The sequence below is a fragment of the Pristis pectinata genome, chromosome 31, assembly GCF_009764475.1.
Source record: "Pristis pectinata isolate sPriPec2 chromosome 31, sPriPec2.1.pri, whole genome shotgun sequence".
NCBI lineage: Eukaryota > Metazoa > Chordata > Chondrichthyes > Rhinopristiformes > Pristidae > Pristis > Pristis pectinata.
The window spans coordinates 8,413,322-8,437,471 of record NC_067435.1 but is presented as its reverse complement, the minus strand read 5'-3'; the positions used below and the strand labels follow the sequence as shown (position 1 = coordinate 8,437,471).

General features: G+C 39.3%; 1 protein-coding gene across 1 annotated transcript in view; it reads right to left on the bottom strand.

Annotated features, from left to right (window-relative positions):
* Window positions 1–23,890, bottom strand: part of LOC127585093 (complement C3-like) — an 88,952-nt gene extending 65,062 nt beyond the window's left edge. The window contains exons 1-13 of the mRNA XM_052042287.1: window positions 23,791–23,890; window positions 20,721–20,913; window positions 19,725–19,887; window positions 17,241–17,311; window positions 15,379–15,473; window positions 13,930–14,012; window positions 12,240–12,327; window positions 11,364–11,466; window positions 9,184–9,304; window positions 6,690–6,805; window positions 6,445–6,591; window positions 5,034–5,246; window positions 1,308–1,511 (exon numbers count right to left, since the gene is read on the bottom strand). Coding sequence (XP_051898247.1) covers window positions 1,308–1,511; window positions 5,034–5,246; window positions 6,445–6,591; window positions 6,690–6,805; window positions 9,184–9,304; window positions 11,364–11,466; window positions 12,240–12,327; window positions 13,930–14,012; window positions 15,379–15,473; window positions 17,241–17,311; window positions 19,725–19,887; window positions 20,721–20,913; window positions 23,791–23,858 — 1,665 coding nt within the window. The 5' untranslated portion in view covers window positions 23,859–23,890. The remainder of the gene's footprint in view (window positions 1–1,307; window positions 1,512–5,033; window positions 5,247–6,444; window positions 6,592–6,689; window positions 6,806–9,183; window positions 9,305–11,363; window positions 11,467–12,239; window positions 12,328–13,929; window positions 14,013–15,378; window positions 15,474–17,240; window positions 17,312–19,724; window positions 19,888–20,720; window positions 20,914–23,790) is intronic.
* Between the last annotated feature and the right edge of the window lie 260 nt (window positions 23,891–24,150).

Genomic DNA, 24,150 nt, shown 5'->3' with positions numbered 1-24,150 from the left:
CTCAGAGTATTTTAGTGAAAGACTAATTTGCAACCTGCTTAAATTCTCATCAGTTCCAGTGACTTCACTTGATTTCATTGGAGTAAGCTGAATGAATGGACAGATTTTAACTCTCAGGTCTGTCCCAATCATGTCAGTGGCACCACACTACAATATGGAGATTGTCCACACTGCAGGTATCTGTCAAAGCCATCAACAATTGGTGACTCTCAAATTCCCTGTGAGCTCAGATAGCAGAGAGGACATTCATCAAGCACATCCCAGAAGATTCATTTCAGACCACAGATCCGATGGGCTGCTATGGAAGTCAATACTTTAATGCTCTACGTGGAATTGGGTGGGTTGGGAAGGAGTTGGGTTGAGGATCCAGAATCCAGTTTCCTCTTTGTATGTCACTGGAAGAGTCTACAACAGAAAGAGAAATCTCACTCCCTGAACAGATTGTGTGCAGACAGGCACCACCTGCTGAACTGATTTAGTGTGAGTTCTTCTTCTTAGCCCGTTTCTCTGGGTCAAAGACAAGCTGCTTCCATTCTAATTTTTGTCCAAGTTTTCTTTTAAAGCTAGCACGCTCTTAGCACTACCTGCAAGATTATATAATTATTAAAAACAAAAGATCTTTTGTTATTGTACTTGCATTGTTGGCTGCAGATGCAGTTGACATAGCATCTTAAGATACAGATGACTTCCAAAATCTCTTGTGACTAAATAGTCCAAGATTTACATGATCTAAACCAGGCATCACAAATGTATAAGTCCAGTTTGGATAGTTTGAATGCTGCATGCTTCATACAGGCTCTTTTATCTTCAAACAGTTGGTACCAATAGGTACATGGATTACACTGTTGTTTATGGTCGTAACAGAACTTACCAGATAATAAGACACACAGGCTTTACAGCAGTAAGCAATGGTGGTGAATTTTGCAAAGCATTCACTGCATACCCATACGTTTTAACACCACCATATGGTGCTTCTGTTGTACACACAACTGCACCTTGGTATCTGAATATAATGAGCAAAGAAAGTACACACTCTGTCCTTGTTAAACAGCTATTCCCCAACCTGCAACAAGCTGGAGATGAGGTGCAACATTGCTATGAGCAAGACTGAGAAGTGAACTGAAGCAAAGACAAAGCCTTGCTTGATCCCAGCTGCACTGGGATGGGTATGAATTGGAACCATTCATAAGAATCATGGCTTGTGTTGTTAATCTTATTCCCAAATAATGTTTCTGATGCTCTGAGCCTTGAGTTCCTAAATATTAACATTCTACCACCCTCCTTGTCACAGAAAATGGGATACTTACTGTTCCCATGCATGTGTCCTTCACATCAATCCACACAGAATCGGCAACAACTTCGACCTGTGATCCCTTTTCAATGTAGTAATAAACTAAGAGTCGGAATGATGGAATTAAATTCGGGTTGATTGGAATTTGCATGGTCACCATGACTTGATTCTGCGTTCTTTCCTGTCTTCCGAACCTGACTATCCTCCCTTTGTTAATCAACTGCCAAAAGAAAGCAAAACAAAGTAAATTAAGAAATGTAGAAATTTATTGAACAAACATTTGTGAAGAGATTGGTAACAAGTTTGTTTCGGATGGGGGCACAGATGGAGCAGCACTGGACTGGTTAAAGCCAGTGTCTGATATTTAATCCCATTGATTCAAACTGAATAAAATATTGACTTGTTTTGTAACAGCCTCAGGCAAACTTTAACTTTGATACACAGAGGGAAATAGAAACAAAATGGAACAACCATCTGAGTGAATGAAACACTCATCCCCAAACATGAATAAAATCCACAGAGATAACTTTATCACTGTATTCTTTGCACATACTTTTAATATGAATTAAAGTATCATGAAAAACCACCTCTGCTGCAGCAAGAATTTGAGCAAATGCTCAACAGAAGGATGATGGGTTCTGAAGAGCCCAAAGATATTGAACATTTTGAAAAAGATGACGCAGAATATTTATGTTGGCAGCAGGTACTTCAGGCAGAAAGTCAGGGCTCTTGTTTTCCTGCTACTCATGTCTCATTCTCACTGTTTTTTTCCCTCTCTAACAGATCGTCCATTTGCATACCAATGACTCCCAGAGTCAAATCAACCCCTCAATCCCCCACCCAACCACTGTTACAGACCGAGCCAGACTTTGCAATCTTGACTCTCATTCAACTTCAGGCAACTTCCCCAGCTATCTCCTTTTCATCTCACTTTGTTCTCTCTAACTCAGAGAAGAATTTGCTTGCATTCAGGAGCTTTCTCAATCTTGGAGCTTCCTAAAGTGAGTTGCAGCCAATCAAGTTTTTCACTCTGCATGAAAATATAACCACCTAAATGTAACACAGGGAGTCACACCAACAGCCATGAGATCTAATCACATACTCCATTCCAGTATTTTATATATATAAAAAAAATTGAGGGATAGAAGAGTCCCTAATTCTTTAAACTGTATCCATTCGAGGAGAACAAGGCCTGGGTTTAACCTTATCCCAAATCATCCACCTCATCAAAACAAGATATTCCTCCATCTTTCCCTCAGCTACAAGTTGAACCACCACCCATACGCTGCATGCACTTGGCAATTACACTGTGATTGGGCAGCTATGCTGCAAGTACACCTTGCAGGATAGCTGGAAGGAAAAATAGATAACCTCAAAGTTACAGAGGCAGTTGAACTGGGACATAATGCTCACAGAAGGTTGAGCTTTATGATAGCTGGCAACTCCATGACATAATACTTCATTCATGAAGTTTTGTCAACACATTACCAAATGAGTAAATCAACAGGTCATGATTAGGAAGAAAGAGAGATTGGTAAATTAAAATTAAATTGGTAAATTAGTTTATAATTGTCACATGTAACGAGGTACAGTGGAAAGCTTGATTTTGCATGCCATCCGTACATCACATCTGTACAATTAGGTAGTACAAGAGAAAAGCAATAACAGAATGCAGAATAGGTGTTACAGTTACAGAGAAAGTGCAGTACAGACAGACAATAAGGTGCAAGGCCATGATGAGGTTGATTGTGAGGTCAAGAGTCCATCTTATCGTTCAAGTGGTCCATTTAATAGCCTTACAACAGTGGGACAGAAGCTATCATTAAGCCTAGCTTTCAGGCTTTTGTATCTTCAGCCCGATGGGAGTAGGGAGAAGAGACAATGTCCAGAGTGTGTGGGGTCTGTGATTATGTTGGATGCTTTATCAAGGCAGCAAGAAGTGTAGGCAGAGTCCATCGAGGGGAAGCTGGTTACAGTGATGTGCTGAGCAGTGTCCACAACTCTCTGCAGTATTTTGCACAAGAAATTGAAATTGGAACAAGAGGTAGTCATTGAGCCCTTTGACCCAGTTCTGGAACTGAGTTAGATCATGGGTGACTGTTATTTCACCCTTACCTACCGGTCAGTTCCATGTCCATGACCGACAATGTATTTAACCTCCATAACAAACAACAAATCTGAGAGAGAGATTGCCAAAGAGCATAGGAATACAATCAGAGATCCATAGGAGCCTCTTAAGTCACAGGCATTTGCATATATAGGTAAGTACAACACAGATACTGAGTTTCCCAGTGTTTAGCCAGGATAAAATTGGATAGGTTTCATCAGCCCATCAAAGCCAGCACTAAATTCCACAAAACTCCTCATATCATCCCCCATACACCCTCGTTTTTCTTGGATATGTAACTCACATAGTCAAGCTGCAGCTCAGCAGTAACAACCTCACCCCTTGAATCAGAATATCTAAAAACAAGTTGCTTTGTAAATATTATTTTGACGATTCTGAGAGGTTATTGAGTACAAATTGAATGTGCTGTTTCAAACAATATAATAGCAACTTCATTTCAAAACCAGAGCAGCACACATTGCTGGGGAACTCAGTGGATCAGGTGGTATTTAAGGAGAGAAATGGACAGTCGACGTCTCAGGCTGAGGCCTTACATCTGGACTTGCAGCATCTGCAGTCTCTTCCATCTTAATTTCAAAACTAGTTCATGGGGAACACTTCTGAAAATTATTAATGGCATACAAAAGAAGCTTTGGAATTCACATACTTTTTCCCCAGCAGCACAAGTGTGAGGCCAATTGATTTTGAGGCAGAGGACACATAAACATCTTGCCAGTGAAAGAACGCTGCTACAGTATTCAGCAGCATTATTTTCAAGAGTCATCTCCATGGGCCCTCCCCTCCTTGTTTATCCATCCTCTGCCCATGATCCTCTCCCAACTACCATGGTATTCTTCATCAATCAACTCCCTCTCTCACCCCTAATCTACTGCCTCTGTGACCTGCACAATGATGGGAAGATTGCAAAGCAATGCATGTGCTGATATGCACAATTGTTCATGCAAACTTGGTCTACAATGCACAAGACCTTGGTCCTCAGTGGTTAGAGAATCCTTATCTCCTTCAATAATTAACTAACTGAGATTTTTATCCTTGCCTTTGATAGCTCCAGACTTCACCAGGAACCCCATTTTTCCCTCAATTAACAATGCTGGAATGGATTATGTGGTTAGATCTCATTTCTGTTGGTGTGACCTCACCGAGTTACATTTTGGTGGTTCTATCTTGGCTCTTCTTTTGCTCAACTTTTCATAATCTTGACATCATCCAAAACTCATCAACCAACACATGCTAACTTACACTGGACCCTAGGTAAATAAACTTTGATCTTAATTATTTTAATCCTTATTTTCCAATATCTCCACGATCTCACCCCGTTACAAACTCTTCAATTTCCTTCTGTTTTATGGCCCACTGAAATATCTACACTCCCCCAATTCTGGCCTTGATCTTCTCAAAATTAAACCACTTCGCCATTCCTACCTTCCGAAGTTTTAATTAGTGAAACAAACATTTTCCCAAATAACTCAATGTCAATTCGTCTTTAATAATGTACAAAATGTTTGCTACATTAATTGACCTCTATAAATACATGTTCTTATTTTCATTGAGGGCTCATGAATTCAAAATGAATGCTAATATAATAAGGCAAGCCAAGTGTGCAGAAAAACGTACCATATAGGTGAAGTACTTTATCTTCTCCCGAACTTGAGCATTGTCATTTCGGGGGTTCAGATTAACCAATAAATCTTCACCTGGACTTAGATCTGTTTGTGAAATGCCAATGTGCAGGTAGTTTGATGAACCACCTTGTGTCATATAGGGCTCTGCAGTCATCATTGCAGATGCCTGTCGTTGACGGGGAGTATTGGGAACTTCTGTTGAAACCTGTAAGCACAAAGACAAAAGGGAAAATTAAAGTCCAACTGTTAAGCTCACGTTGATCTTCTGCCAACTTCAAAAAAAATTGCTGTATGCTTATCATTCTGTGAAGTGAATTAGTAAATGACAAAGCTGAGCTAAGTTTCTAAATTTACATGTAAGATCATCAGGTGATGGGCAGTGGGAGGATTTGAAGCCTTTGATATCTCTGTTCCAGTTCTGGTTGCTGAACACAATGACTTGCCTTTGATAAATGGTTTCACCTAGGGTGGGGATATTTTTGAACCCTGTTCGCTGTTAGTCATTTACAACTGGATGTGGTAGGATGACAGAACTTCAATACATTGACATGTGCATAGCTCTGTCGATTGTCTGCCATTTATGCTGTTTAGAACAACTGAAGATGCTGCCCTGAGGAGTTTAGCATATATGTACTCAAATGTTGCAGCTTCACTAAGTTCGAGTCCCTAACTGTTCCTGAGGTGTTCTTCTGTACACTTCATTGAACCAGGGTTAGTTTCCTGACTTGATATCGAGGGTTATGCCAGGCCAATAAGTTACAGATTGCGGTGCTGTATATTTCTGCTGCTACAAATGGTTCACAGTGCCTCATGGATGCCCAGTTTTGTTTGCCAACTATATTGTTACAAACTGTAAATATAAATGGTTCCTTTATTGATTCCATGTATAGGAAATATTCAGGAACCCAAGTGCACCTGAAATATGTATAGTTGTATTATGTAAGTAAAGTCATTCAAGTACACGCTAACTTAAAATAATTATAATCTTTTAAATCATTGTGAAAATTGGTCGCTAGGTTTCACTCGAATTTGTTCTGACCGAAGAGAAAATAAGCAGAAGATGTAAAAGGGCTTTTCTAAATTAGGCAAAGTTTGACAGAATGAGAATTTGTGGTGATAGAAGTGTCAGTGACCAGAGAGCAGAAGTTTAACACAGTTAGTGGAAGATCCTGCAGAGTACAGTTGTTATGATCTGACATGTGCTGCCTGCAAAGAAGGTGTATGCCAATTTAACAGTAACTTTCAAAAGAGAATTGGATAATCATTTGAAGGAAAATAATTTACAAGGTGCAGTGAAAAAGGAGTGGGACTAGTTGAAAGAACCAGCACAAGCACAGTAGGAAAAAGTCATCCACTTTGTTATTTCATCCCTATGAGTGTATATTGAATGGCTTATTTCTTACTCTTATATGAAAGTTCCTTGGCTCTCCAGGCGTATTTATTGTCAACTTAGCAATTCCATCAGCATGGGTTTTGGACTTGACATCAGCATTGTCATACTTCACAGGAACTCCACTGGCAGGGGAACCATCAGGATTTGTTACATAGACCTTGGGTAACAAAGAACAAGAGAATTATTGAGCAAAGATGTACCGTGAAGTTATGAAAAGGAAAGAGAGAAAGATGAAGAGAATAGGAACAACTGTACCATCATGTCGAAGGGCATCCCAGGCTTGTAATACTTGGAAGTTTTGGTGAACAAGATTGTATATGGGCTGACAACTATTTTTATGCCTGTTTTTTCTGCTTCTACAAGGTCACTGCCTGCAAGAAAAAGAAAAAACATAAATATGGAAAAATACATAAGGCGGTTTACACCATTGCATATGTGAAAGATTTCTGCTCTGGGTTTGCAAAATTGCAATATTGGCATAACTATGTTTTTTAATATAGCTTATGGAAGCCTTTACAAAATAATGCTTAGTTTCAATGGAAAGCATTTATCATTTATAATGAGCTGGTGGGAATCTTTTAACCCCACCCCCCCCCAACTCCCCCCAGAATGAAAGAATTAAAAAGACAGTCTGAGGCAATGTGTGCCATCATTCCTGTTGGGTATTGACTGTCACACAGATGTATTTGATCCATTATCTGCTTGAGGAGAGTTTGACCACATTTTCCATGAGAAATCTTGGTGTAGTTCAATCTGTGGCAGATTTTCCAAAATAGGTCAAAACACTATGTCAGATTACCAGTTAGATGAAATTTTAAAAGACATTTCACTCTTCACAGATGCCACCTGATCTGCTGAGCATTTGTACTATTTTCTCTTTACTTACAGCATCTCTGATGTTTTGCTTTTGTGGGTCAAAACCCTGTAGTTCCACATCTGGATCACTAACAAGAGACTTCATTTATAAAGGTCAAAATACCCTACGCAACTCTTCATTGTCCATGTTTGGTGTGAGGGTCTCAGCCTGGGTCCAGAGTGCACTTCAAGATTTTAATAATGTCAGCATGGCTGCTGATAAGCAGGTTCCAGTGAAATAATGTGCAGATTTAAAAAATACACTCCACAACATGACTTTCAATAAAATGATTACAACTGTGCATTTTTATTCAAGAAATAGTCTTGAGAAGGTGGTGCTGAGCTGCCTTCCTGAACTACCATGTTCCATGCGGTGAAGTTACTCCTAAAATGCTGTTGGGTAAAGAACTCCAGAATTAGACTAGCATCGATAAAGGAATGACTCATATCCAACTCTCCACCAGTTAACAAATATTTACTTAAGAAAACTGATGCAGAGTCAGTTCGATAAGGTGGACTCTTGACATCACCATCTACCTCGTTATGACCTTGCACCTTATTGTCTACTTGCACTTCACTCTCCCAAAAGCTGTGACACTTAATTTTGCATTCTGTATTCTTTTACCTTGCACTGTGTAATGAATTGATCTGTATGAATGGTGTGCAAGACAGGTTTTACACTGTACCTTGGTAAAAGTGACAATAATAAATCAATTCCAATCCAAAGTATCAACCATCCCTTTGCCTCCACGGATGCTGATTGACCTGCTGAATTCTTCCAGCAATTTATTTTTTGTTAATTACTTAAAACTTACCAATGAAAGAGTGTTTCATTTAATTTAATTTATTGCTTGACATAGGATTTGTTTGCTAGAACAAAGGGTAACGAACTCATCTTTCAAACAAAGATCCATGCAACCAGTTGTTGAACAGTCTTTTTGACTGGGTCAATGAGAATGAGTAATAGAATCATAGTCATAGGGTCATACAGCATGGAAACAGGCTCTTTGGTCCAACTGGTCCATGCTGTAAGTAGAAGGCTAAATAAACAAGCTATATGAAAGGGTGGGGGGGAGTCTTGAGCACCTGCACCGTTCCATTTGGCAATAATGCCCATTCAATGAGTGACTTGTACATTTCAATTTGAATGCCTCAGTTTGTCAAAACTAATGCGGTCTGCTTTTGATTTACTGCATCCTTATAGAGAAGAGAGTTAGCTTCTGACTTCTCACCGTCAATGGCAGCTGATATTCTCCGCAAAAGGCTATACCGTACCTCCTGCAATGCAAATTTTCACATAATAATGGGTCCTTTAGGAATCTAACATCTTCGAGAACTGTGACTGAGCTGTATTTTTACATGAGGAGGGCAAATTTCGGAGAATCTCATTTCTATGAGTCTGCAATGCTTGTACTTCAAGACAGTAGTGGTCGTGCTTCTTGTACACACAAATTAGTTGGTAATTCAGTTAAAGGTTTTTGATAAATCTCTGGTGTCTGTGTTTCCAGGACAAAATGCTTTCCTGAACTGCTCCAAGAAGCAAAATCTTGCAATGTAGATTTGTGGGTATTAATAGTTTCATGGGATACAATTCATGCAAATGGGACCTTAAATGACAGCAATGCAAAAGTTTGTAGGAAACACAAATGCAAGTAGTCATGAGTGTAACTCACTTATTTAAATTTGACCAATCTTTTGCTCATCTAGCTGATTCTGACCAGTTTAAGCTGATAACATGAGAGGAGACTTGACCACATTCTACAATGCCAGAGATAGCTTATACATATATAACCAGGCATAGAATTAAAAACTGGGACAAGATCTTCAGTGCCCTTACATCAGTACATAAGCATCATTTCAGTATTCTTTAAACTGCATTAAGACAAGCACTTACCTGTATGTGTGATAACACTTGCAGTAACATAGATTGAACTTCCAACCAGTGAGTTAATGTCTTCGAAGCTGCCAATCAAGTGGTCCTTTTCCAGGACAGCTTCTCCATGGCCATTTATAATCTGCAAGTACAGAGTTTAGAGAGTTCTCAATATTGCAGCTGATTTTCTGTAGCAATGCTACTGGTAAAACTTTTTTAAGAGAATGTACCTGCTACCTGTGCGTCTACCTCTTACATTGATTCACTGTTACTCGTACTGTGTCCTCTCAGGTCTCTTGTAATTCTCTCCCCTCTTATCTTGTATCTGTGCCCTCTAGTTATGAACTCCCCAACCCTGAGAAAGACTCTGACCGTACAACTTTTTTAAGAAAATGTACCTGGCACCAGTGAATATACCTCTTATATTGATTCACTGTTACTGGTACTGTGTCCCTTCTCTTACCATGTATTTTCACTGTTCCAGTTGTAGTTATTTTTTGCAAATACTGATGACATCTTGTGTTAAAATATGCTTTTTTGTTGTTTTATTATATAAAATCAGAGATAAGTGAAGTAGCCACCCCAAAAATCCACTTGAAAAGCTCAGCTTTTTATATTGTACACCAATGAAACTGGTGATGCTTTTTATAAATAACCAACCATTTTGGTTACCAACCAACCATGGTCAGCCAACCATTTTGCCTTAAGAATGTCATAGTTAAGTTGCAGTTGAGGGCAAAGATCAGTCACATCTGTCTGTGCAAATCTGTGAACATCTTGTCAGTGATGTTACTGAGTATCTCAAAGATGTTGGGGTGGGTGGTGGGTGAGGCGATGGGTCGAGAAGTAAGCTGGGGGGAAAAGGGGCACAGACAGCAGTTGGTTTTGAAAGTGTCGACATTATTTATTCCTAGTACCAATGTAGATTCCATTTATTAGAGAAACTGAAGATGAAAGAATTTGAGCAAAGAATTTTTGATTAAATAAAAATACCCAAATTGCCAAACAAGGAGAATTGGGCCAATCCTCTGACCTGAGCAAGCAAGAATACAAGCTTGAACCAGACCCAGTGCAGCAGATCCCAGTCAAATAAAGAGAGACAATGGCTTCAGAAATGTTAATTATGCTTTTTACTTCGTTGTTAATTTTAATGAGAAGGTAATTCCTAGTTTTTTAAGTGCTTTTCAACTTCTTGGATGCAAAATAATTAATATCTTTAACTTTTCAAATCTTTCTTTATGTGGCCCAAGTTTTACTGAGTAGTGTGAATGTCAAAAAGTTATTTACAAACATTCAATTGCCCTAACCATACCAACAGCTTTGAAAAGCTGCAGTTCATTTACACAACATTGTACTTCTTCCAGTCTGGTGTTCAGGATGTGGTTTTGTCTACACTTGTGAAACCAAATACAGTCCAGGTAGCCTCTTTGCAGAACTCCTGCATTCAGTCTGTAACGGCGATGCAGAGCTTCCAGTTGCCTCTCATTTTAATTCTCCATCCCAATACCACCCTGTCTGTGGCCTCTGCACTTTTACAATGAAGTCCAACATAAGCCTGAGGATCTGCACCTCATTTCCATCCTGGTACGTTACAGCATATGGGACTTAAAATCAAATTCAACAATTTCAGATCACTCACCTTTTCTGTTTGTATCAAACTGGCCAGCCTTGCTGCAAGATTATCCAACTGTAATATTAACTCAGTGTTTCTCTGTACCCAGAAACTGTCTAATGTGCTGGGCATTTCATTTTGGTTCAGGTTTCAGCAATAGCTCTAACCTGCATTTCACAGCATTACCAAATCTCTTTGTTATCTCGCTTTCATTAATCTAATAACCAGATAGCCTAAAAACAATGGCAGCATCTGGGCAAATGCCTCCCCACTCCATCAGTGACTGTCCCTTTGATCTCTCCATCCTTCTCTCATGCCCAGAAATGAAGCAATAGCCCAAAATTAAAAAGAGCATCCAACATTTTATCACACAAAATAAATAACTAACAGCAAAATAAAACATCCAATCTTCAGTATTGTGAAGAAAGCAATTAGTTTTCTAAGATGATCAATAGTAAGCAATTTCTCTGTGACCTTGGGTGAGTTGGAACAAACAATAAATATTCCTTGAGATATCTTGAGGACAAGACAAGATTAGAAGTTATCCTGGATTCCTAAAGTTTTGGAAAACTTGACAGATCCTACTTACAGGCACTGTTTGAAGTGACTTTGCAATGCTCAACTTTTCACCATTTTTCAATATTCCAAACAGAACAAAGGCTCGACCTTCAACTTCTTTTCCATAAGTGAATCTGAAATGAATAAAACCAGGATAAAAATGTCTCCAAAACCATTTTAGTGAATGGTTAACTCTTGGAATTGTCCCAGCAAAGAAGGAGGCCATTGCGCTCATTGTGGCCATTCTGCCTCACCAGTACAGAAATCTTTTCATTCCCATTTCCCCAGTCTTTCCCCAAAGTGCTACAAATTAATCTCTGAACAGCCCATCCAAATTTCTTCTGAAAGCACTGATTGCCTGTTGTTATTCTCTGGATGTTTCTCCTCACATCTCACTCATAACATTTACCCAAAGTTTTAAATCTGTCCCTCAATCCTTCAACCATCCCCTGATAAGAACAGTCTTTCTCTGTCTACCTAATCCCAACTGGTTGGTTTTGTACATCTCTGTCTTATCTCCTCTCAATCTTCTCTCTCTGAAGAGAACAAGTCTGTCAAACCATGCAGCTGAAAGACTTCTCTAAGCCTAGGACCATTTCACCTGCATCATTTCACTTGCCTTTCCCTCTGGTTGCCACACATAAACCCCCCCCCCCCCCCCCAAATGTGCAGCGACCAGAATTGAAAACTGTACTCCAGTTATGGCTGAACCAGCGGTTTAAGCAGATTCATATTCAGTCCAAGCTAACACACACTGCACACAGTTTCTATTTGCCATTCAGACCAATGCAGAAGTGAGATCAACACTACATCCTATATGTGCACCAATTTGATGTCACCAGCTCAAGCCAAATTTCTCTCCCAATTTTTCCAAACATCCCATTTTCTGCTAGAAGACAATACCAACCTTGCAGAAATTGTAACGTGTAATTCTGTGTCATCAATGTAGAAAAACTGCTTCTGTGAATCCAAGGTAACTTCAAAGCTTGGCAACACTGGCAAAGATACAAGAAGAGCAATAATATTTATTCCCATGGACAAATCCAGACAACTCCAAAGGACTTAGACAATGAAAAAGTATGTATCACTTCTGACCACATCAGCTTTCCCCAAATCTCTTTACAACAAATAGGTTAATTAATCTTGAAGTGTGCAAAAAAACCCCTCCATTTCTATGTTGTCTTTAATCTCACAAGCTGTCTCAAATTGAATCTTAATAATGAAATCAAATATCAGTGCTGAGCCACATAAGGAGTTATTGGGATTAAAAACTAACAAATATGAGAGATACTCAGTACATTAGACACCTTTCCCACTCTTCCAGTTCTGATGAAAGATCATCAAGCTGAAATATTGTTTATCTCTTCATAATGCTGCCCATTCTGCTGAGTATTTCTAGAACTTGGCTTTTATTTCAGATTTCCACCATCTGTGGTATTTTGCTTTGAAGATAGTGGAACAAGTGAACTAAATCTTGCTCAAAGAAATAGCTACAAAGGGTATCTCAGAAGATAATGTCGAAAGGTTCAGCGAAGGAACTCCAGAGATTAGGACCTTGGCATGTCAAGGATTGACCAACAATGATGGAACAATGACATTTAGGGATGTTTAAGAAGCAAGTGTTGGAGGAATGTAAATATCTCAGAAGGATGTGGAGCTGGAGGAGATTATGGAGCAAGGGAGGGATGAAATGAAGGTGAGATTTGAAAATAACAATAACAATTTGAAAATCCAGCGATTGCATATCCAAATGCCATAATAGATGGAAAACAAAAGAGCGATATGTGGACAGAACATTGTGAGTTAAGATACAGAGCCAAAACAATACAAGCTGGAAAACCTACAGTGCCATAAAAAGGGCACTAAAAGATTGTTGCTGGTCAACCTTCTGTCCTGGGAATAACTCTGTGACATTCAGTCCTGCCAAAGGCTCAAGTTAGGAAGATGCAGGCCTTGAGGCCAAGGCCAGAGCCAGATAGATGAGGAAGAGAACACCTGGTATTGAGTCCTTATGATTTATGGTGTGTGTTCGGAGTGCTGGAACTGTACCCAAATATCAGGATCTTGGCAGTCCCTGGGAGGTTGTGGTGATGTTTTGGGTTCAGCATGATGACCACGTTGGTAGTGTCCCACCCTCCAAGGAGAGCAGGTTAATTTAAAGTAACTAAATGTGACCTTTTTGGGTTGGGAGCCTGCACTGGTCTGGGGTCTGTTGCAGCAGACTCCTTTAAATAGAGTTATTGCCAAGGCACCAGCAGTTTCTCTCATAACTTATGATGGTTGCATCTTTGAGGAAGGTGAGTACAGTTATTACTTGAGTTTCACAAATGTGTTGCTGGCTTGAAACTAGCTGTGAGAATCATGAGAAGAGTTGAGAGGAAAACACCATCTGGAATATTAAGAACAGAATCAAATAACTTCAAACAAAATACTTGCTTTAAGATCCAATTGACAAAAGGTGTATCAAAGTGGGAACAACGTATCACACTAAAACATTCTGGTATGGGTTTCATATCAGCTATAACCTTTCTATCACAGGAAACTATTGCTTTTAATTTCAATCACCATGGTTGATCACAATGGTTAATTTTCCTCACCGTATTCCTTCACTTCAAATTGAGTTGTGAAATTTGCGTCAGGGGCATCTTTGTAACTTGCAAAAATCTTCCATGTTCCAATACTGAAAAATATATCTGGTAAGTTACTTAGCATTATTAAAGCACTGAATTATTTAATATTTATATCAATTTTGTGAATAATTGCTGCTCACAAATCAATTTTTCATAAAAATATTTTCACCCTGAAATCCAATGAAAATGAACAAAAAGTGAAATCCTAATTCCACAATAAATTCTTCAATGTAAAAAGAAATATAGCAGATAATAAAGGGACAATTGTTGATGGACCTCTCGCTCCACACTACTGTACCTAGTTACTGTGGGATATTGTAAATGGCACAAATAATTTAGATTATAAAACAAGTCTGGAACACAGTGAGATTATTGAACACATTAACTTCAGCTGACAAGGTGAAACTCAGCTTTGGAAATCAGGCACAGGCTATTTTAACTCAGGATGCCAAACCACTTCTACTTGAAATACAAAGGAAATAGTCAAAAATCAAGAGACCTCTGGAAAAATAAATTAATTATTGGGATTGAGTTGGGTGGGAGGTGTAGAAGAGGCAAAAAAAGTCAAGCCCAGGGGAGTCATTAGTATCCTAGTAGAGCCCTCAGGGCACTTGTACCTTATCTAGTTTTCTTTCAACTAAAAGCCTCAAGTCAGGCAAGAATCAGATATGGGCCAAACCAAGAAAATATATCTAAATATTAGCTTTATGGTCACTGTTACTGATGTTAGCAGCTTAGTCCAGATTTATTTTATAAACTACATTAAAATGTGGTAGGATTCCAACTTTTAGTCCCACCCTTTGGATTACTTGTCCTGAAATTACGTCATCTAGGAAGTGAGTAAACAGATTCTTTCATCACACTGGGGTTAGGAAAACTGAAATCAGTACCCAACATCAGAAAACCATCCACATCACTGCCGACTTGCCCTAAAAACAGAAGAAGTACCGTAAGGGTCTGCCACGTAGCTGTTGAGCCTACTCTATCATTTACTAATATTGTAGCTGATCTGATCTCGACAGTTCATGCTTGACCTTGCTATGGACTTAAATTTAGTCCAAATCTGCATGAATATATAAAATGATTCAGTTCCCACAGTTTTGAAGTAGAGAATGCCAAGGATTAAGACAGTCCTTGAGAAGAAATGCTTCCTCATTTCCATTTAAGCAAGTAATGCCTTTTCCTGAAACCATGCCCCCAGTTCTAGATTCTCCAACAATGTGAAACATTCTCCCAGCATCTATCCTCCCAAATCCCTTCGGAATTTGATGTTTCACAACCTGCTGTGTGTTTCCAGCAGTTTGAGTTTTTATTTCAGATTTCCACCATCTGCATATTTTTATCCCCTCCGAATTTACAAGTCCAATAGACATAAGCCCACAATCATCTCTAACTGTGGCAAGAATCTGTACATACTTCACAACCTCTGGTATTTTATAGGTACTTCCAGTAATTCCTGTGGAATCTTTGATTATGACTTCAGTCCGTTCTACGACAATATCTTGGGGATTCTGAAAGTAGAATTAGAAGTGAAAAACAAATTGGAGAATTAATTACACCAAGCCTGAAGTCACGCATTAAAGTGGTGATGCACAGGATGGGGAGGCTGCCAAGGTCAGTATTTCACAAGGGCCTCTGGCAGCAGTAGTCTGTGGCACACAAGGTCCAAGGCTTTGTAATCTTAAACATGCATACATGCCTTGCCATTACAGATCTCAAAAAGATAATCAGTTGGACCATGAATCACATTGGGAAGAGAGAGGAGAGATAAGTGGCATTAGGCAGCAGAGAAGATCTCTGATGCTCTTGTTAAGGTACAAGATACTGAAGGTAGAACATAGATGTAGAAGCAGCAATGGATCATATGGCCCCTTCTGCCTGCTGTGCAATTCAAACAGTTCATGGATGATCTCACCTTCCCTCTTTCCCAACCTCAATACCTTGATTCCCTGTATTCCAAACATCTATCTGCTTTAGTCTTAGACATGCATAATGACACTATGTGGCAGGGAATTCCTAGGATTCACAATCTACCTGAGAGCAAGTTCTTCAGACCTCAATCTGACATAGAACACCCCTTACCTGGAGATTGTGTCCCCTAGACCTAAATCACTCCACGGAGGGAAACATGTTTATAGCATCTACCCAGTCATGCCCTGTTCGAATTTTGCAAACTTTGATGACATTACCTGTCATTCTTCTGAAGTACAGGGCCAATCTGCTCAAACTTTTCATCAGAAGACAACATTTTCAACGCAGGGAATAAATTAGCAAATACTTGCTGCAATGTGTCCTTCAATATGGAGAACAAAACTGTAAGCAGATCCTGTAGTGTTTCTATTTTCCCATAAGTTGTCAAGTGTAAACAGTGTGTTCGCCTGTGTCAGCTATGAGGAAGTTGCAACAAGATGTTAGTAATCCTGGGTCCTTGGCCAGGGAATTTTAAAGCTGCATCTCCTTCAGGCTATGATTACAGGAGATAGAAAAATGAAATGTCGACATTAAATTATTAGTTGCAGTACAGGCTCATAATCAGTCAAGCTTTAAACAGAAAGATTTAAGAACAAACAATGGCAAAATTCAAATAGAGGATGCAGATAAGTAGTTGGAGTTAACAGAGCCTGTTGATATGTGGAGGCCCATCAGGTGTTTTCTAATTCACCAGCTGTAGTGAATTAAATTGATAAGCCACAGTTTCTTCATTGCAGTTTTTATTTCATTATTAATTTTCTGTCCTCTCTCCCAAAGTATCACAATAAGGTCCTGTTCCACCAGAATCAACTGGTAGCTCTCACAAGCATTCATTCATCGGCAAGGACAGTGAATATCTAATAGTGCTCTTACTCAAAATCCACACTGAGGATTAAATATCAGGAACCCCATCCCTCAGCCCTACAACGTTCCAGGGTCTGTGAATGTATCCAGTTCTGCTCTCCTGCTCAACCCAGATTTCAGTTGCTCCACAAAGGCCAAGGGCACTTTATTATTCCCACCCAAAATTTCTCTACTTTTTCATCTCCCCTCCTTCAACATGCACCATAACACCGATCTCATCACCTGTCCTAATATCTCCATGCAGTTCAGGGTCATCATTTATTTAATAACGCTGCATTAAAGACTCCTGTGTTGTGATCCTGCTGGATCACATTTTCAATTTTCCTCAGCTCCAGCCTGGATAATACCTTCACAAATGGAGTCAGTGAGAAACTACAAATCCCCACACACTCCAATGGGGAAAAGATGTTACTCTTTGATATATATAGAACAATACGCCTTACCACAAATTCAACAACTGTTGGGTTTCTGCTTGGCTTCAGCTCACTGTCCACCGTGAGCAAACGATAAAGCACTGGAAAAAAGAACAACGCAAAGATTAATCCATACTGCAGCTCTCACAATCTAACCACCTACTCTTACCATTCCAAGGTATTACCACCATCGATTCCCTTGACATCAATAGTCATTAATGATCAAAAGCAACAGGACCAGCCATATAAAAACTGTGATTGCAATAGCAGGTTAGAGAGTGGGAATTCTGTGGTGCCTCACCTGGTGATACGTTCAGGCCCTTCCACCATCTATAAAGCACATAAAGAATTCGGTGGAATAGCCTCCACTTGCCTGATGTTCAGCACAACATCTCGAGAGTTATGGCATTGTTTTCATCCCAGTGAGATGAGATGGACTCTTGACCTCACGATCTACCTTGTAATGACCTTGCAACTTATTGTCTACCTGCAATGCACTTTGCTGTAGCTGTGACACTTTACTCTGTACTCTGTTATTGCTTTTATCTGTACTACCTCAATGCACTCTGTACTAACTCAATGTATACGCACTGTGTAATGAATTGATCTGTGTGAACGGAATGCAAGACAAGGTTTTCACTGTACCTCGGTACAAGTGACAATAATAAACCAATCCCAATATCAAAGCAGGATGAAGCAGCCCATTTGACAAGCACCTTATTAATCATCCTACATATTTATTGCCTCCATCACCAGGCACACAGTGTCTACAATGTGTAACATATACAAAATGTGTTACAGTTATTTGCCCAGGCTACTCCAACTGCATCTCCCAAAACCTTGACCACCAAGGAAGGCAAGGACACCTTTTCAAGGGCAATTAGGGAATGGACAATATTCGCTCTATTTACCAGTGATGCCCACATATTATCAATGAAAATTGTAATGTACTTAATCTGCCATTTTATATCATCACACAGACTAAAAGAAAATCAAATAATGAAAAATAAGCCTGATGAAAATGAGGTGATGCAGTAGTTTACAGTCTCAAATCTGTTGAAATTTAGCCCAGGATGAAGAGATGAAACACTCTCCTTGATGTATGGCACTCAGCTACATGAATTTGAGGTCGAGCAATCCATGTGATAATTCATGAAGGATCGTGTTAAATCTAAGCTTACTTGTTAAAATGTCACTTGTGATACAGTCTTCCAAATTCCAGTTCTCACCTGGATATCCCTCACTCTGCCTGCTGTCCTTCCAATGTGAAGTTGAAACCATTTGGGAAAGCTAGACAGACCTGCTTTTCTCCAGCACCTTTCAAACCTATTACAGGATCTCTAACAGAATTAACAATAAAGTACTTTTCTTCCAAATGTGATCACTGTTGTAATGGTTCCAATTTGTGCAAAGGTCTCACAACATGTGAAAGTGACCAGAGTTAATGGCTGGGAGATCAGGAAGAATCCCCTTGCTCTTCTTCAAAACAGTGACATGGAATCTTTACAGCCACCTAACAAGTTCATGCTTCATCTAAATGATGGCACCTCCGAAGTTCAGGTCTTCTCACTGAAATCTCAGCATAAATTTTTGTTCACGAGTGACTGGATTGGATCTTGAACCAACAAACATTTGACAGAGTGTGACTTTGACAGAGAGTGCGAGTTTGACAAATGTGACCTACTGCTGACACTGAAAATATAAATACCGGTGAAATCTTTAACATGACTTCACTTTAACTCTTCACTGGACCTACTTTCATACCCTCAAATAAGACATACTCTGTGATCATTTGTGAAGATGGCGCATAATAAATTTCAGTTAACACTTTCACACAAGCTGACTCAAAAACACAAGGGAAAACATATCAGATTGGTATGCTGGTACAGTAGGGACAGCTCCATTGAGAGGCTAAGGTTTGCTTTTGAGATACTACAAAGATCTGTTGGAACTGCATATGAATTGGGCATGTATCAGTAGGGAGCTCCCCACTCCAAAGACCTGTACAAAAAGTCCAGGCAGATAACCTACTGCTTGCTGGAAAGACATTACCTATTGCTGCACTGTCAATACTGGACTCTAATAGATAAAAAGTCAAATTACCCCGAGTCTTTTCTCTCAAGTAGACAAAAGTTCCCTTGGTACTCTTCCAAGGAAAGGCAACTCAGTATCTTGGGACAAATTATGTCTCATGCATATCACGAAAACTGATTATCTGACTGTTGTCACACTTTTGTCTGTACAAAACAAAATTATCTGCTAAGTTGCTTGCAATTTACTGCGATTACTTTTCAAATCTGTGCTTCATTAGCTGTTAGGACACTGGAATGTTCAGATAGTGCTAAGTAAATTGTAAGCCCTTCTTTCTGGATTGCATGGAAGAGGAATAGTTACATTCTCTATTAAAGCAAATTTCCTCAATGATCTTCATGCTTCTCCCACCCCACCCTTACAGCAGCGTTATGTGCTGGTGTCGTGCAGATATATCAAAAAAAACCTTTGAACCATAGTTACCAGTTTGAGTCGGTGTGTAGATTGGTTTGTCAGTCTGGATAAAGATGTGTCCTGTTTGACGTGTAATAAGGATAATACTCTGCAAATTAAAAAGTCCTGATTTTGCTTCCAAAATTACAAACTGGCCTCTTCTGGATTCCTTTGGAAGTTTATTTGCAGGTATCTGACAATAATAAACAAAAAATAAACAAAATGGGTGTGGTTACTTTCAATGTTGCATTTCCCCCAACACCTTTCACCCCAAAACTCAGCCCATGAAGAATCCACAAGGCACAGAAATTCATCCCTGCGTCAATAGCGTTAAATGCACCATGGAGAACCAAACATGCATTGTGCTCCGCTTCAGAAATTTACTTCAGTTGAACTGATTTTCAGAAACGTGATTCCAACCAACAGTCACTTTCACAGTTCACATTTAAAGCTATCAACCTGATAATGAATTTCTAACACACAATCCCCACCATTGAGCAGATTGTCAATGTCCTGAAGGGGTACAAGCTGGGTACCTTTGGCATTCATGAGCCATATATCAGCTCTGGAGGATGCAGAATGGGCCAGAATTGACATGCAGACATATCTGAGAATTGTGAAGCTAATGGAAATTACAGGTATAGACATGGACAGTGACAAGCAGGGATTGCCAGTCTCCTTGTGTTGTTTCTAGTCACTAAAGAGTTAAACACATTTTGAAATTCTAGCCCCAACTTTCTGCAGCAAGTTAAATTTGCAATCAGCACAAGGGTAAAGATTCCATGTTCAACAGCACATTGAAGACATACTGAAATTCTTGTGAGGAAATATTTGGAATGATGCAAATTATTACAATTTATGAGGAGTCTCTCCCTTTCCACAAATTGCTGAATAACTTAAACAATGATAATATCAACATGCACTGAACTTGATAGCAAAATCCCAACCTGCTCTGCTTGAAGGAAAAACTATTACCTTGGAGAGCTATTGAAAGATCGAGGCAGTTTAATTTATCTGTCCATTTACCTTAACAGTGGCAGAAGCTAGATAGTTGTTTGCTGATGTCAGACGTGTTTTGGTTTGACATAATGAGACCTGCCTTTCAGGGAAGGTCATCAAATGAATATCAACATCAATATCAGTATTGACATTGTGGGCTTCCACAATCACAGTTTCTTCACTTTCAATTCGCAAAACATTGGGAGCAGTCAATGTGTATCTGTAGGAATAATGGAGAAAATGAATGATTCATCACAGCCGTGACAGGAGTCAAGAAAACATTTTTTTACAGAATGTGAATATTTCTTATTGCCCTTTGAATATCGCAGGATAGCCATTTTCTTTAACTGAAGCCATCTAGGTACATGAAATTAGTACAAGGTGTGGGGTACATAAGTTGAAAGCAATCTAAACTGCCAAGATACATCCTGCAACTAGGGTATTTAAAGATATAGGGATACCGTGCTTAAATTCCTGACCAGCAATCTAAATGCCCAGACAAATAATCCAGAGATTTAGATTTAAGTCCCAGTAGAGGATCTGGGGTATTCAAATAGTTAATTAAATATCTTCAGTAAAGACATTGCAACAATAGCTGATACTATGACTTCATCATAAAGACCTTTAAGAAAGAATTCTGCCATCACCACGCAGCCTGGTTAATTGTGCTATCCCATACCCACAGTAAGGTAACCAACTCTTAACTGTCCTCTGAAAGGACCTAGGCGGTCAAGGGTGGTGACGCCCACACCGGTGCCTTGTTTGAAACAACAGTCCTTTTTAATTACCTTCCCCAGTTGCCTGAGAAGACCGTGAAGTGTACGTGCAGTGAATGTACTCCCACAATGTGATTGGAAGTCCCAGGTTTTAAATCTATTGACAGTGAAGGAATGAACATATAATTTCAGGCCAGCATACTTGGAGAGGACCTTATATTTTGTGATCCTACCATTGTAGGACCACTGACTGCAGCAGTAAATGTTCATGGTAGGGGTTGGTGCCAACCTTGCTGACTGCTTCATCTCAGATAACATCACGTTTTTCAAGTGAATTAGAGATACATTCAACCTTGCAAGTAGAGGGCATTCCATCACACTCTTTGCTCATGTCTTTTAAAAAGGTTGTGGAGTAGGGAAATGAATCAGAACTCACAAGAGGTAGGTGGGACAATTAAAGAAACAAAAATAATACAGCACGTCCAAGTTCAGACTTGGGTGAACTGTAAATTGAGGCTGGAGTGTGGGCAATAGAAGTATTGCAAATTCATCACCAGGGAAACACAGCAATTTCACTGGAGTTCACTGACAACTTCTGCATTGTGGTCCTGGAGATGGTAATTGTGGCAGACTGCAGTGAATCTGATCCTATTCAAAAGCCCCATTCATATCCTGCCGGTGGGGACTGTGGTCCCATACTGAGTGGTGGTGGTGACACACATCCACAATGAGGTGATAAGGCACCAATAGTCCTTGTTACTGCAACCTTTTCAATCATCCTCCACCTCAATCCCTTCAGAGCATAGGCAGAATCATGAGGACAAATCTTAAATCATTGACAATACTAAGAAGGAAATTACCTCAAAGCTCTGTGCAAAACGACACTGCACATTTTGAACTTCCAGTATGACTCTCAAGCACAATTGTAATTGCCCTGATAAAGAACGGATGGTTCTTTTCCTTTCATTGTCATTATTCAATAGAACATACTGCAAATGTTTTAAATGATCCAGTGGAAAATGCTTTTCCTTCACAATGGTCCAATGAAAGATTGAAAGGCAATTGTGTACTCCAGAGCCAGATGTCTGGGAAGACCCAAAAAAACGCTCCACTGGACTTGATCTGCAGGAGATACTGCATCAAACTGTTTTATAAAGCTGCATCTTTTGTTGTTGTTCTAATAAAAATTAACAGATTAATTCCAAGGACATTAATACTGACTCTCAGCATTGATTCACTGACAGCCACCGGTGTCTGGATCCTAAATCTGTGACCTTGATCAAAAACAGCAAAATGGCTGTTTAATAATTTTAATTCAATGTTAGATGGAATAAAATGTATTAAGTTTGATGTCAGTGAGCTCTAACTGGGACACGAGGGAGGAAAAGCTCTGTTATAAATGTGCAATGATTATCAGAATCAAATGAACACTTTTGAAACTGTGGGGCAGCTTGCAGTCTGTACTACACTGTGAGAATGAATTTCCACCCTGAGTTTGGTTCTCTGTCAGCAGATAAGCTGATGTTTATGCAGAAACCTACTTTTCTGTGGAGGTCAACTGCACAATGTGACTTGTCTTGATTTGAAGCTATTCTCTCTGTGATTGGTGCATGGGGTGACCATCCTCAGGCAAGCAGTTTCTGTTCTTGCTTAGTGGCACAAGGAATGGAACCACAAATAACTATGGCCCATCAAACCTGTATTGGCTCTCTGAAAGTGTGGTACCCATCTTTTCTCAAAGTACAGTAAGTCTTTTCCCTTCAAGGATTTATCCAATTCTTTGGAAATTATTATTGTATCGGCTTCCACCACACTTTCAGTTCCGCTGCGTAAATAACTGTTCCTTCATGTTTGGAGCAATACACAAAATGTTGGAGGAACTTGTATCTTACTGGCTCTTTGCCAATTGCCTTAAATCCATATCTGACTACCAACCATCCTGCCAGTGGGAATATTTAGGTAGTTTTTAATAATGCATCTGAATAAAATGTAGCTTTAAAAATATTGTCTGATGTAATACCCCCCACAGATTAAAAATATGAGTTCTCCTTCTGATTTTTTTCTGCTGTAAGGAGAACAACCCCAACATTCTCTGGCCACTGCAAATAATGGAAGTCCTTCACCCGCGGAACCAAATCTAATGAATCTCCTCTGCAGACTCTCTAAAATCTTGATCTTTCCATTGACCAAAGTACATCAGCACATAAAAAAAACTGTCATTGAGAAACAACAAGGATTTAATAAGCAAATGAGAAACTAAACCAGAGATAAATTCCCATCTCATTTACAAGAGAGGATCACCTCAGGATGCTGAATAACAGGAAATGTTCTAAGTACCAGAATATAATGTACATTAAATAGAACCATTCCCTAATACTTACAGAGGATCACACAGGGACAGGGCAGGAAGAGACACCAAGAGAGCAAATAACAGCGAGGTTCCCCCCATGGTGAGTGCTTCACCAAGGCAAACTTTTCCAAATCATGTCATCGGTTTATATAAGAATTCATCACAATTATTAATATTTAACAAATGAGATATTTATTCTGCTGGTTACTTTGAAACAAAAACAAATTTTCACTCTCCATACTTGTTTAATCAAGAGTTAATTTAAACTGGGAATCCGGGAAGAATAGTGGTTTCTCGCATTTGTCTGGGATTTGGAATTTGACCTTGACTTACCCAGATAAGTAGCACAAACAAACCTTGCAAAATGTTATTTCCAAAGTTTCAAATTAAG